This window comes from Hydractinia symbiolongicarpus, chromosome 8 (genome assembly GCF_029227915.1).
Source record: "Hydractinia symbiolongicarpus strain clone_291-10 chromosome 8, HSymV2.1, whole genome shotgun sequence".
NCBI classification, from domain to species: domain Eukaryota; kingdom Metazoa; phylum Cnidaria; class Hydrozoa; order Anthoathecata; family Hydractiniidae; genus Hydractinia; species Hydractinia symbiolongicarpus.
Window position 1 is genome coordinate 7,521,089 of NC_079882.1, and position 14,591 is coordinate 7,535,679.

A 14,591-nucleotide genomic window follows, 5' to 3' on the forward strand; every position below is an offset into this window, starting at 1 on the left:
GTCGAAGGTGTTCACACATTCTTTTCTCGCGTTCTTGTTTGCGTCACCAGTGTAAATCAGCCTTTAGGAATTTCGCGTTATGTAGTAACTCTCTGAGACCATATCTGATTAAAACATTTTGCAATTTGCGACTGATCTTACTCTCCACGGGAAAAAAAATTTGCAATTTTTCCAAAAAACCGCAAAAGTGGTGGTGGTGCAAATCCCTACACACAATATAAAAATAAATTCTTAAGCCCGTCCATGTTTATAAACTTTAATAATTACTATCATAAATAAACTATATACTATTGCAATATACAACGTTTTTCTTCGATTTATTATTATTTATCTAGCCAAGTACACCAAAACAATCGCCGCCATTATGACTTTTTTCCCTACAAGTGAATTCAGACGAACTTGACCGCGCAGTATGAATTTGGCTAATAAAGCAAAATTTGCGAGACAAAAATGTTAAATCTCCTGCTCAAAAGTATTTTTGCTTTCTGGACATTTGGTTAACCGTTCTGAAGTATAACCGTTAGGGCATTTTCGAACTTGTGTTTGCATATTCAGTTTCATATATTTCTCGATAAAGCGTCACCGGAGTGTCAAAATGTTCATACTCATGACAATAGGCGCTTGATTCATCTTAAATCATAGTTTTTTTGACTCTGGATGAGAGAGCTCTTCAAATGTGCGCTTTTGAAAGCATATTTGTATTCAGTAATTAATGAAAGAGCTTTTGTGCCGCGGTGTTACGATCAACAATTTTGCAACAAGAATCTTGTTTCAGTAAAATGTGCCGCTTGATTATACACCTAGTGGTACTGAGAGTGAATACACTTGGTACTACGAGCGCTACGAATAGGACTAGGAATGACTACAAGAAAAGAGTTTACCTCTTACAGCTTTAAAAACAAAAGCGCTTAAGTCTAAAATTTTAGTGAAATGGTATCTGGTATCTTTTTGCAGCCAATTAACGAATTATATTAAACTCAAAAGGGGTGAGGGTTAAGACAAATGCTAATGGGAACCCGATTATAACATTTTTGGAGGGAAACAGGAAGGATAATCGGAAAAAGCCTATGCTGTTCTGCCACATGCCTCTATAACACTACCAGCCTAACAACGATTTGAAATATTTTCGCGCTTCTTAGTTTTGATCTGTTGAAGTTTTCAGCTAGTCGTACTTATTGTATCCTATCTAACTCGTAATAACTTTTGGGCTAAACATTATGCGCATTTTTTCTGTGGTAAATTTTGCGCAATAACCTTATTTTGGGGCGAATGTAGGAAAATAGGTACGAAGTTAAGTTTTTTATTTATTATTTCAAGCATGATCAAGATGTACATGATGAAGAATTCTAATTCTGGAGAGCTTTACTTAAAATTGAATTCACATTTATTTTATTGTGATGTATTTTTTTAAAACTCTAAAACAGGTGTATTACATATACTAGTCTTCATTTAACCGTTTTTTTTTCTTGTCTGGTTCATCACCATTTTCAAGAACATCATTCTCAAAGTACTTTTTTAATTCCGCTAAAGCACGACCTCGATGGGAAATCTCATTCTTCGTTTCCTTCTCTAATTCCGCATACGTCTTATCAAAACCATCAGGAAGAAAACATGGATCCCAGCCAAATGTTCTGGGTCCTCTTGGTCCAACAATAACACCTGGAGTTTTTCCTCTAAATAACTTGATTTCATCATCAGGGTTGCCAGTGGAATAAGCAAACGTACATAAAGCGTAAGCAGATTTATCATCCCAGTCAGCTAGTAAACGTGGCAACCCTTCCGGTTTTAGTTTATCTAAAAACCATTTGATATATGGACCAGGCAATCCACCAAGAGCATTGAAACACAAACAAGTATCTTCAACTATAACTGGTCCTTTAACAGCTTCTGCTGCAATTTTACATTTCTCTCTGCTGATGTCGTCTGGCTCACCTTGAAATTCAGGCAAATCAATTTTTTTCGATGTCAGTGTCCATGGAAATTTTTCTCCTAAAATTTGGGCGACTTCTTTCAGTTTGTTTTCGTTACCAGTAACGAAGACGAGCGTCTTTTTCGCGGCCATTCCACAAACTCTTCAACACTATGTTGCTAGTTGTGGTATCTATCTACTATAGGAAGTTCAAAGCAATCAGTTTTGGAAAGAAAACCTTAAATAAAATGAAGAAGGTTTCTAATTTTTTGCAATTGAAGTTTTTTGAATGGCCAAATTCGTTTCATATTCTCGCGTTTGTCAATTTTATTGCAAGTTCATGTTTGAGAAGTAAGCATTGCGGGAGAAAGCCCTGCGAAAAAAAATGCGGATTTAATTCCTGTTTAAACAAGAACACGCATTCGCAATTTTCGACTTGTGCAAGTAAAGAATAAAATAACCCTAATTATACACCAGACATGTACTTTTCACTGCATGTACCAATTTATTTAGATGGATTTGCTATTCATTTCTCATAAAAAAGAATTTTGATAATACGCATAGAACCATAGAAAAACAAGGCTTCAGCGTTCGAATTAAAGCATCGCGATTCGGAAGTGATTTCTCTTTTTTTGGATATCAAATTTACCTACTAAACATAAAATTCGCAGATCGAACTTTAAATATACTGGGCACACAATTTAATTTTCGGTGTTTTACACGTTTCTTTATTATTGAAAAATATACAACAGGTGAAAAGGTAACTTTACATGTACGCGAGTTTTACGACATTGCGTAACAACAATGTAATTGAACTTTTTGTTGCCATATGCAACAAGCCTGCTGTAATTTAAAAGTGCCAACGATGCCATTTTTTATTTCACACCTACTACTTTTGAGACTTTTTTAAACTAATCAAAAATAGTAGTTTCGATTGCGCTATTCTTTATAAAGTACCGCGATCTTTATGTTTGTTGGGACGTTTTCTGTTTCTTTTTAAAAGAAATACGGCGATTTTAAAGCTTCGAAAAGACGATTTCTCGTCATTTTATAAGGACGTATACGCCGATATTTAAGCTTTAAAAAGAACGTGTTCTCATCAATTTAGAAGAAAGTACGGCGACTGCTAAGCCTCCTAGTTTGTTTTTTCGTCGTTTGTAAAACAAACTACAGCGATTTTGAAGCTTTATAAGATCGTTTTCTGGTCATTTCAGAACAAAATGCGGCGAATATGCATCTTTATTTAAGGATAATAAAGATTTTTCGCTATATACATTAAAACGCGATCGTATGGAGCTTTAACAACGCCGTAATTTGTTCTAAAACAATCAAAACGTGATTGCATGAAGAAACAATGTTGCATTTTGTTCTGAAATCCCTTAATCGAGATCGTATGGAGCTTACACAAGGCAGTATTTTATTCTGAAACCATTAAACGTTATCGTATGGCGCTTAAACAATGCAGTATTTTGTTATAAAATCATCAAAAAGCATCGTATGGAGATTAAACCATGTCGTATTTTATTCAACGTAAACTTTCTAGGAAAAAAAACAAGAAAAAGTTAAATTAAAAAAAATTTAAGTGAAATATAATTGTGTATAGTTGCTAAATGTCTAGCTGGATAGCTTTTTGACTTAGAGCACATGGGCCAATGTGCACATATTGATACTTAGGAACATTAAAAAGTTTGTAGATATAGAGAAAAGATATAGATATGTATCATTCCAAGAAAAATGTTTGTGATTCTGCAATTGTCCGCCCCAAGAAATAAATTTGTTTTCACCAAGCGTTATTAAAAAATGTATGTATATATGTGTATATAACACAAATGAAATTTTTAGGCTAAATGTCAATGATCAAAATCAAAACATAGCAAAACCGAATCACAGAATAACTAGCTAGCTAGCTTAAAACAACTGCTTTGTAAAATAAGAGAAAATTCTGTCATGGTTGACACGTGTGCTTGGGGTCTTAGGGCATTTCAAACCCTTAACAGATTAGTTAGTGAACATGTGGGAAAGCAGATATATCCACAAGTAATACACACACAAAAATGATAAGTATAACAACGGTCAGCATTTGTGAAATTATGTTAGCAACTAGGCTAGAGAGCTAGCTAACTAGCTACACATAAAAAAGGCAGACCCTAAGGCAAATCAAAGGCAACACAGTTATGGATGTCATAACCCATATACGGTCCAGTTTGCAAAGGAAACAAAAATGGTTATGCCAAAACAAATTAAAGAAAAGCAGATATAAAACACCATTGCAGTTGGCCAGATCTTTTCACAGCTTTGGCTGCCATTACTTTCTTCGTCTGCAAAGTATTAGTAAAGCCAACCTTCACCCTCCGTCACAGAGGCTTAAAATATGAAGGATAGTTTTAAAATTATGTTTAATACAATTTTTTAAATTGCTGTAGAGTAAAATAGTATATGGTACAAAAATGTGCAAATAATTAGCAGGAACATTTCATTATTCATTCCCTACAGTCGTCAGAGATAATAAATTACGCCCTGAGCAGAAGAGTCCGTGTTTTCTGCAGAATAGCGAAAAAATAAACATTGATATCATCGGGAAGCGTTATTTTCACTAAGTTTTATGGCGTTCTGAAAGTGTTCGTAATGACTACTTCCAATCCTAAGTATCAGTTGGTAAGTTTTATTTAATGCGCCTTTAAACAGTTTTATTTATATTTCTAATCTATTAACTGAAGCGTTTTTTTGTTTGTTTTTTATAAAAAACTTTTACTAGCTATTATCTCTTTCTCTTTCTCAATCACTTTCTGGGATATCAACATATATAGCTACCAGCATCTCAAGTGTTCGTCATAAAAAATATATAAGGAGTTTTAACAAGTTTTTGCCTGCATTCAGGGTTATTATATCTAAGTTGTGTGACATGTAAGGTGACATGTAGCGTAAACCCTTAAACAGTTAGGCTCAACCTGTAGCTTACACATATTAGCTAAAATATCTTTGTAGATTTACCCATAATAAAGCAGATGTTTTACAGTCAGATTGGCTTAAGAAAATTAACCAACATTAAGATTGACAAACATTAAGGAAGCGGAATTTGTTGCTTTGCCAGGTTATGCGCAGATTTTATATGATCACAATCATGGTCAGGCTGCATCATATAAAAAAACACAGGCGTGTGGGACGTCGCGCTCCTAAAAATGTTTGCAGAGATTTTGGTGCGTGATTTATCACTCGCCTGAGCAGTCCTGGTCTTTTGAGGTGTGCGATTGCGCACCGCACCTCCGCACCTGAAATGTCTTTTGTATAAAGTAATTATTGACTATAATAATCAAAGAAAAAAATGACAGAACACAGAACACCGTTCTTCACAGAACGTCTCTTCTTACAAAACCGAGGGCAGGGCTGACTTATTGCCTGCTGTGTCGTGTGGGAGACAGAACTTCTGGACTTCTTTTTAATACGATATACAACTTTTTCGATTATTACTAAACATATTTGATTTCTCTTTTCCCTTTTAAAATTTTTTTAAACTTTATTCATCATGTTTTTTCTTTGGTATTACATCACGAGAACATTCGTCCGAAAGCTGTATTAAGTTGCAGGACACCTAACCTCTCCCATGTTCTGGTTATGTTTAACTTGCATCGGTGTGCACTCTTCTTGCAGTATTCTTTGTGACGATGAAGGTCGGACTGACTTGTGGCATGGTTCTAAATGGCCTTCCAGCTTCCGTTCGAGTCTCAGTGTAATGTACCAGCCCAGCATAAGAGTGTCAGCATGAAGGAAAGGGGCCGACTTTAATGTTCTCTATGCCTTACGTTCTTCATAATAGCACCAGCCGTTTTTGATCGTGGCATTCAAATTTCACAACAAAGTTACGTCGGCAATTTTTTTCCCGACGTAATCATACCAATAAAAAAATAATGCATACCTGATACTTCGTCACAAAACTTGGTCCTTCGATATATGGTTGCATTACGGCTTTTGCTGTCCCTTTTATCGTAGAACAATTTTGTATCGATCTTACACCACACAAAATTAACAACTTTTGCGTCGTCTTTTTCAATGGTTTTATAGCCAATTACATCTGACACGTTCAATCCTTTGTTTTTAACCAAATCGCGCCACTGACGCGAACAAATATAATTAATTCTTAAATTATTTTAGAGCGTAAGATGTGTTTTTGTGCTGATTGGTTGATTGTTATTCGGGGTTCGCTATAAGGTGGATTTGAATTTTAGGGATTTGCTCTGACTTTGTTTGTGTCTAAGCTTTCGTTTGAGAAAAACTAAATTGGATATTCTCATAGAAAGCTTAGTTAACTAGGCTATGTAGCCATAATAATGCTCAGCATTAGAAACCAAGTAAATATGATAACACTTTTTTGCACATTTTTAAACTATTTCTCAGGACTCTTGGCACTTATGGCTGAAATTTTAAAGCAAATCAGGATATATAATAATAATAATGGTGGGTGATGGTTGTTGGGAGACAGCGAGCATATAAAATTTTGTTATTGCTCTGGTTCTTCCGACTCTGTATGTTAAAAGTTTCGATCAAAAAGTAAGTCTGTCTTGTAACTTAACACCGAATATTTGTGACGTTTGCATATTATTGCTTTGATGCTATTATTGCTCAGATATATGTGTTATAAAACAAAGACATGCATTCATTGTCAAGATTTATGGAATCGTAAAAAATGATACGTCATTTTTAACAAGTGGAATTGTATATTTTAGCTAAAACAATACTGAAAATACATTTCTATAAACATCTAAAAATGTATTTAAAATTATCTTTTACGTATAAAACACCTCAAAATTCAGCACAATGTTTGTTTGTTAGATAATGGTTGTTATTCTAGATAGAGTTTTTTTGGATTTTGGCTAACTGAGATATATTTGCATTAAAAAATCAGAGTGGCTTTTTCTTCCTCTGTTTATGGATATTTCAAATATTCATTGAAAACAAAATGGTTCATCACATTCCAACATAAGTTAAGTCTGGTCTAACAACGACATAGTTTTTTGTAAGGCAACTCGCTATTATACAATATTTCAGAAAGTTTTCTTGTGTTAGTCAAGTCATCATTACCATTTAAGGGATATTAACTAAGCAAATGGAAACTTATAACTGTTTCAATGACAATTAATCATTATATATAACGCAACAAATTCCTCCTGGATTAAATCTGTACCATAAAAAGGCCTTACTGTTGTTTTTAAAACTGGTGCATTGAAAAGTATTATAGCATTGCCCTTCTACGAGTGACTTCATTATTTAAAAAATTGGAAGCAATTATATGCACACGATACATTGTCTATTTACAAGATATTAATAAATCAAAGAAATGTTAGATGATGTTGATCGGATTAAGAAAAATAACTGTGACAAATTATTTAAAAAATTTTTTTCTATATCATGAAAAGCAGGCTTTAAGGGCTCAAAAAAAGGCACCCCTTAAAGTCTTGTAGCACTAGGGTTTACTGCTTTACTTTACTTTACTGCTTTGCTTATCATATTTTTATTTCTGTATTATAGCTTCAAAATGAAGATGATGATCAAAGTACTCCAAACACAGAAATTGTAAATGATTCAAGAGAAACAGAATTAAGTGAGCAGGTACCACCACCCCCTGTGGTTCCGGCTGAAGATAATACTCCTTTAACAGCAAGTAACACTGAGTCCCCTCCTCCTTATGATGGTGCTACAGAAGAAGCTACAACAAGTGCAGTGATTTCAAACGAGCCTCCTCCTTTGTACACAGATATTGTGAAATTACCAACTTATAATGAATCAGAAAATATAGAGACAGAAAATGAAGAAGAAAATCCACAGAATGCATCGGTAATCTTGAACAATATTCTTGTATTCTACATTTACCTCTTGTAATGATATATTTTGCAATTATCCACTGGTTATGAAAATTCCCATTATTGTTTTGTATGTTAGATATTCCTCTTAAAAACTTTAACCATCAAACTTTGGTTTTGTTATCAAGTTGGCAGATTTGATTTTTTAAGAATTCAATCTAAACAATGGAAACAATTAATGGTACAATAAACCAGTAATCAGAGTGTTTAGCTTGTGGGTTTTTAGAATCAGTTCACCTTTTTTTTACTGATAAAAATTTTCTGTGATCACATTGCGTTTTATTTTATATTTATTGTTGTGTAAATTATCATTTAAATTTTTAGATGTTTTTATTTTGGTTAAGTAATGCATCAACAGTTTCCAGTGGTACGTATAAAACTAAACAGATTTGCCAATTTAATTTATTAAGTGCAGAAACATTTGTGCCAAAAAAAATTTAACTTTGTAAAGTTTTTGTGCCTACTTTCAATGCTGCTCGATCTCTAGATTGAATTTGTGATTTTATTTTTAGGATTTAACGATGAACAACTTGGCACAGATGTTGGATTTATATTCTCTTTCCTAGGTATTATATGATGTGTTTTTTCAAATATAAGTTCCATCAAGTCTTGTCTACAAAAACAAGTATTTCTTGAATCACATAGAAGCTGGCAAAGTTCTAGAATGTCCCAATGCAAACAGGGCTGTTGTGGAAAATACACTTTGTGACTAGCCTGCTGATTTTAAAAATCTGATTTGTTTTTTTTCTGTGATGACCTTTAACCAAGGACAAAATTTGCTTTGTAATGTTTACTTTATTCCGATTTTTTTATGTTATGCTTTGACTATCTGGTTTGTCATGTTAGATATTTGTGTCGTCACAAGGTAGCTAGTGGAAACTGAATTATCACATGAGAAATAAAAGAGGTAGCTACAGGCTTATAAAACAAAAGGGAAATTTTCAGATGTATATTTTAGGTCCGATACTCAGATTTTAATTAAAATAAATATAGATACACAATATCGAGCCCAAACATGGTCTGATATCTTTTCCACGCGAAATTCGCAATTATATTAACTTTCATTTGACATGATTTCTTGTCGAGCTAAATATGGAATAAGACCTTCAAGCAAAGTTTCAAGTTTCTGCCAATTTTTTTAAAATTGAAACACTATCACCTTTTAAACTGCTAGTTGTTCTTTTAGTTGCTTTCATATTCAACTGGATTGGGTTTCTGGTGGCATATTGTTTCACAACATCTTTATCTTCGAATTATGGTGCCATATCTGGTTTTGGACTTTCGTTGGTAAAATGGGCATTTATAGTGAAGGTGGGTCCTGAATCTCAGAATAGCTTTCTTGTTTTACAGCTCGAACTGTGTCTGGATCTATAGCGATTTTTTGTTTTTAGCATTCAGAGTGGTCTAAGAATTATTTTGAGGAAAATCCTTGGTTGATGTATGTATTTGTCTTATTCGGTAAGTGTTCCTATTTTTTGTCTGTTTTTAATAAATGAACAGATGAATAAAAGAATAGGTGAAAGAACAAGTAAATATCCGATGTTTATACTAATAGTTTTCTCACGCTATGTTTTAAGGGAATGCCATGAAATGGTACAAAACGAAATTAGGGATTTAATCAATGAAATGAGACTTAATAGCGCGGTGATCCAGTATGTAGAGTGGCTAATTTAACACACATTACCCTCCACCTATTCCGAATAAAAGAACAAATCAATTGTTAATTTTTCGATCATTATTTTCTTCTTTCAGGTTGGATTGTATTTCTTCGTGGTATATTCGCATATGCGCAGCTTAAACGTTATGTGTATTCGCGACGTCAAGAAAATGCTGACTCTGAGAATGGCATGTTTACGTAAACAACATGAATCGAAACCGCCATCTAACTTATTTGACCTTATTTCAACCTCGAGTTATTCTCCTGTCAGTAACAGAAGTTGTTTTTACAGTCATGTAAGAAAATAGCTTGTTTCGAATATGCGTATTAAAATGTTTTCGTCTCAGACAAATAAACGGTCATGTTTTTAACTTCTGAACTTAACGATTAAAATGACGAATTCCCGTTATGACAAATTAATCTAGTATTTGTTATGAGGTATTACTTTTTGCAAAAAAAACCCTTTATAATGAAATCATAGGTTTGTAATTGTATGAAGTATAATTACAAGGATTCAAGGATACGAATGTATATAATGTTTTTTTCGTCTTTTTTTAGTGTTGTGCTTTATTTTTTATTTAGGTTCCTTTAAATATATGTAAATAGATATTTTTCTACTTGTCATCTATGTAATGATTTATCGGTGCCGTAATCTTATACTAATAACAAAATTAATTCTAATTTTAAAAATCAGTCAATTTTTCTGCGCGATAGGAAAATGTGTGTGTTTCACCGAAATGGAATAACCCTTGAAATGTTATATCTGTGGGAATGTTACTTTATATTAACTACGCATATATTTCTTGTAAAAATCTACAACACTGTATTGTTATTATTGGTAAACTTGTCTAAAAACAATTCCCAGAGTTTTTCTTATATCCCATGTGAATTTTCACCACCTAAATTACTACAGGATGTGTGCACAATTTTTTTTGTGAAAACCAGTACATACGTTTTATCTCAAGTAAATGTTACGCAACATAACTTAAAAAATATGCGCATGCGTTAATAATTACTAATTCAGAGTTCGTGCCTAACGACTTTTTCCGCATCCTACTTGTCATGTCAAGTGACCTGCGACACCATTAACTTTTTTCAACCATGATTTTCTCGCTTAATCAGTTAAATTGTTACATGGTATAATACAAATTAGATGACCGTCGTGTTCATAAGACCGATAATTCAGAGGATTGTTTGAAATGAAGAGTTCAACAGCGTTGACTAGATTACATTTGTCAGGTGTTTTAAATTTAATGTCATGGCTTTTAAGTACTGTAACTAACCTTGTTTACGAAAAAAGATATCTGACTATTTATCTTATGATTCTAAAACTATCTTGTGATGTCCTTTAAACTTAAACCAACAGACACTCAGAAAATAATTAGAACACAAAAAATATACCAGACACCGTTTGAAGTAGCTGCGACGCTAGAGCAGTGTTAAGTAGTGACCCTAGTGTTGCTGTAATTAAGTAGTTCAGGGGAGAAACAGGGGCGGTCATTAGGAAGAAACACCCAAAATGTGAATTCTGTTACCTACTAACTTACTCACTGCAAAGTGAAAATCTTGTTCGATTACGTTTTGTGTGACTAATTTTTTTGGCAAGTTTTATTGGAAATATCGGACATGTTTTCTTTGAACAACTAAAACCGGAATGTTTGTCGTAAGCCATGAGGCTGACTGAATTATTCCTTTCACTGTAAATACTGAGTTAACATGAAACTTATACCGTCATTTTTTCATTGAAAAGAACAATTGCACAATGTTTGGACATGTGACTAACCCATTTTCACGTTTTTTGAGATTTCGCCCGGATATCGAACAAAAAATGGAACCTTGGTCGATTACAAAGCAACACCATGAATATATGTTTCTTAAGTTTCTCATAGAAAAACTCTGATTTTATTCAATGGAGTATTTTTCATAATCTAAAAAAATATAACTACATTTCTTAAGAACTATCGCGTTTCTCGTAGGTAATATTAGCCAATCGAAAACTTCTCATCAAAAATTAGTTTACTCATCATTAGTTTTATAATTTACAAGAAAAAGAGAACGAAATAAAACGATTATCTATTATTTCTAGGACAGTCGGGACAGCCAATCGTTTTAATTAACTAGAAACGCAACAGGAATAAGGAAAACCTAATAAACAAACATAAAAAAAATGAAAGCAAGTCTACAAATAAAGTCCTCTTTTAAAATCCGTGATTATCATCCGAGATGATCTTTGCCTCAACTGAAATGCAGTGCTTTCTCGAAATGCTAACGGAGGGTTGTTTGGTGAAGTCTTCTCCGAACCAGATTCTCAACTTCTCATCTTTGCTCAAGCGAATTGCTTTGCTTTTGTAGTCGCTTAGAACCAAGTAGGGACTTTCAGGGTTAAAGTTAGGCAACATGTAAGACCATTCCTTATTTGGTTTTACTTGTCCAGGTTTGGGTAGAAGAACATGGTTTCTTGAGTTTGTTACCAATGTGGCAACAGACTTGCCACAGCCCCAGTAATTCTTAGATGAACTTGAAAAGATTGCGTCAAACAAACTGCATGAATAGGAACCGCGGATATTTGTCAGTTTCAAAGCAATGACTGTTCCTGCTTTTGGCATTGTCACAGTTCCAAAAATGTTTGGTTTAGCACCATAACAAGTGTTTCCAAGAGGCACCCAGGGATATTGACCTAAATGAGAAGTATGCTTAGTATTTATATTCCCCAGAACAGATATAGCTAATAGATACAAATGAAGAAAACTAGAAGCAAACATTCTTATATATTCTAAAATTTCATTGGATTTTACCTTAAAATTAACCAATCGAAGCTTTAAACTATGTAGCTTTTATCACTTTTTAAACTAACCTTCAATTTCCCTTTCTTTAATTCCTTTGAGGCTTTGAAAAACAAGAAGACACCTGTTGATGTCCTTCGGTGTAACAGTTGATGGTATTGGAACACGATCTCGCACTGCGATTGCTACGGAGAATGTTAAATACTATGAGATGTAAAGATAAAGAGACAATTTTTAATGTCGAAGCAAATCAAAGTTACCTGTGCCAAGCAGTGCCAGTGCAAAAAGTTGTAAAAATGCCATCATTTTTTTCACTTAAATCTATAACATAAAAATTAGTATATTTGAAACTTTTTGACAGCGAATTCTTAAATATTATAACGAAATATTAGTGGATTTAAAAGTCACTTACACTGTCTGCTAAAACAAAACAACACAACCGCTTCGATTTATCCCGCTTTCCATGTTTTTATAGTCATTTAACAATGTAGACAGTGATTACTTTCAGTGCATCTAGAATTTCAAGTCATACTGTCTGTAATGATCGTTAATTTCTTCAATACAATACTAACATGTTGTCAATATTCATGCACAGGTGGTCGACCGTGAAGAAGATAACAATAGGTGTTGATTTCATTGAAGACATTAACTTGGTGAAACAAGCAAATTCAGTTTTCTATCTTTGGTACTTAATTGTCTGTTTTTCAGCTTTTTTTATGTGCGAAATAAAACAAATGTCTAACTTTTCAAGGTTTTATCAAAAGACAAGTGTTGAAAAAGTTACATAAAACAAATACAGTTAACTCCTGCTAACTCGAACACCGAATAACTCGAACTTTCATTTCCTTAAACCATTTTCTTGGGTGTCTTGAAATTTCGTTAACTCTATTCGTGCTAGTCCTTTTAAGGGCTTCTCAATGCTGGGGGGGGGGGAGGATTCGACCCCCCCCCTGTGTAGTTTCTACAATTGTTGTCCGTTGGACTTGAAACTTACCACAATTGTTATCCAGGTATTATTAAACAATTTGGTGAAAAAAATTGGTGACGTCAGCGTTTTGGTCAAATATCGGTGACATATAGAAAAAGCCACTAAATTGTGTTAATTGTTGTATAATTGCGATGGATTTTGTAACAATAATAACAGAAACATAAAATAATATAAACTAAGAAGTCACAAAGCTTTTAAAAACATGTAAAAAAAATTATTGGTAAAATCTTTTTTCAGAACTTTACTCAACATCTTTACTCAACATAAAAGAAGTGTTGCCGTGGCTTCGGCATAATTCCAAAAAAAATTTTTGGAAAATAAAGCTAAATGAAGGTTAGGAAAAGTCACAAAAATTGAAGGTGTAACTATAAACACATCAAAAGTTATTAAAAGAAGTTTAAGAGAGGGGGGGGGGGGGTAAATCGTACTTTCTTCTATAACAAACTCCGGTTAACTCGAACCTCGGTTAACTCGAACATTCGTTAAAAGGGATTAACATGCCTTTTCATCGCTAAGGTTGCACCTTTTCCCGGTAACTGCTGACCCACCTCTTCAAAAATCGCTTAAACTGAAACTATAATCTCATTTTAGACTAAATCCGACTTAACGGAAGCTTCGTTTAACTCAAAAATTCGTTAGGTCGAAATATTTTTCTCGGTTCCTTGAAGGTTCGAGTTGCCGGGAATTAACTGTAGTTCTTAAGACTTGAAAAATAAAATGTCGCCTAAAACTTATAAAAAGGAAAGAAGAAAGTTTAAACCTGGTACATTGAATGATATGCAGAAAAATAAATAAATAATGTCTCTCATACTAATACCAGTATTCTGTACCTGAGCGATTTTATAGCCATGTTACGGAAACACAAAATACAATACATAAAGAACGAGCATTCATCCACAGGCTACGGAATAGTCTACCGTATTGCGTCTGCGGCTATGTGGTTAACTGGCTAAAATACGAAAGTGGCCACATACAGTTCGCCGCAACAGAATTTCTAGATGCTTCTTACCGTAATTATTGTAAGTTAGTGCGGCCTCTAATTAGTGCGAATGGCCTTTTTTTCGAAAATTGAACAATTTATTTTCCTCTTATTATTAGTGCGGATGAAATCTTGGTAATTTTCAATTTTCTTATTTAGTGCGGGAAGGGTCAAAAATTCCTGTAATTATAGTGCGGGCTGACATTATTCCTATCAGAGAGGAAATAAAATCTTTTTCGTATCAAAAACTTCAACTTTAATTATAAAGAAAGATTACAAAATAAAAGGGTCTTCTTCGTTCGTTGTCATCATTTTGGAAAATGGTGCATGAATTCTCCATGCAGCTGGCGTAAAAGGCACCATTTCTGACCTAGTTTTTGTCTGTGGTTGTTAATTAAGAATTTATCAAAAAATAAAATG

The 14,591-nt window shown here is 33.6% G+C and overlaps 3 protein-coding genes across 3 annotated transcripts; 1 reads left to right on the top strand and 2 right to left on the bottom strand.

Moving 5' to 3' along the window:
* Nucleotides 1-1,291: 1,291 nt before the first annotated feature.
* Nucleotides 1,292-4,177, bottom strand: LOC130654875 (inosine triphosphate pyrophosphatase-like). Its single transcript, XM_057457521.1, has one exon. It carries the CDS (start codon nt 2,060-2,062, stop codon nt 1,439-1,441), a length of 624 nt encoding a protein of 207 aa, XP_057313504.1. The 5' UTR covers nt 2,063-4,177; the 3' UTR covers nt 1,292-1,438.
* Nucleotides 4,178-4,402: 225 nt separating this feature from the next.
* Nucleotides 4,403-10,279, top strand: LOC130654874 (NEDD4 family-interacting protein 1-like). The gene is made up of 7 exons (XM_057457520.1): nt 4,403-4,564; nt 7,433-7,738; nt 8,089-8,131; nt 8,277-8,330; nt 8,951-9,075; nt 9,156-9,222; nt 9,517-10,279. The coding sequence occupies exons 1-7, from the start codon at nt 4,535-4,537 to the stop codon at nt 9,621-9,623; spliced, it is 732 nt and encodes a 243-aa protein (XP_057313503.1). The 5' UTR covers nt 4,403-4,534; the 3' UTR covers nt 9,624-10,279.
* A 1,224-nt stretch (nt 10,280-11,503) lies between these two features.
* LOC130655504 (uncharacterized) lies at nt 11,504-12,664 on the bottom strand. Its single transcript, XM_057458270.1, has 4 exons — nt 12,617-12,664; nt 12,465-12,525; nt 12,276-12,389; nt 11,504-12,098 (listed from the first exon to the last, which is right to left on the bottom strand). The coding sequence occupies exons 2-4, from the start codon at nt 12,508-12,510 to the stop codon at nt 11,620-11,622; spliced, it is 639 nt and encodes a 212-aa protein (XP_057314253.1). The 5' UTR covers nt 12,511-12,525; nt 12,617-12,664; the 3' UTR covers nt 11,504-11,619.
* Nucleotides 12,665-14,591: the final 1,927 nt, after the last annotated feature.

Excerpts from the sequence above, each read along its gene's own strand:
- LOC130655504 (XM_057458270.1), bottom strand. The coding sequence starts at position 12,510 with ATGATGGCATTTTTACAACTTTTTGCACTGGCACTGCTTGGCACAG. Across the intron at positions 12,390-12,464 it reads ACTGGCACTGCTTGGCACAG|CAATCGCAGTGCGAGATCGT; the intron begins GTAACTTTGATT and ends CATTCTCCGTAG. Across the intron at positions 12,099-12,275 it reads TAAAGAAAGGGAAATTGAAG|GTCAATATCCCTGGGTGCCT; the intron begins GTTAGTTTAAAA and ends CTTCTCATTTAG.
- LOC130654874 (XM_057457520.1), top strand. The coding sequence starts at position 4,535 with ATGACTACTTCCAATCCTAAGTATCAGTTG. Across the intron at positions 7,739-8,088 it reads AAAATCCACAGAATGCATCG|ATGTTTTTATTTTGGTTAAG; the intron begins GTAATCTTGAAC and ends TTAAATTTTTAG. Across the intron at positions 9,223-9,516 it reads GTATGTATTTGTCTTATTCG|GTTGGATTGTATTTCTTCGT; the intron begins GTAAGTGTTCCT and ends TTCTTCTTTCAG.
- LOC130654875 (XM_057457521.1), bottom strand. The coding sequence starts at position 2,062 with ATGGCCGCGAAAAAGACGCTCGTCTTCGTTACTGGTAACGAAAACAAA.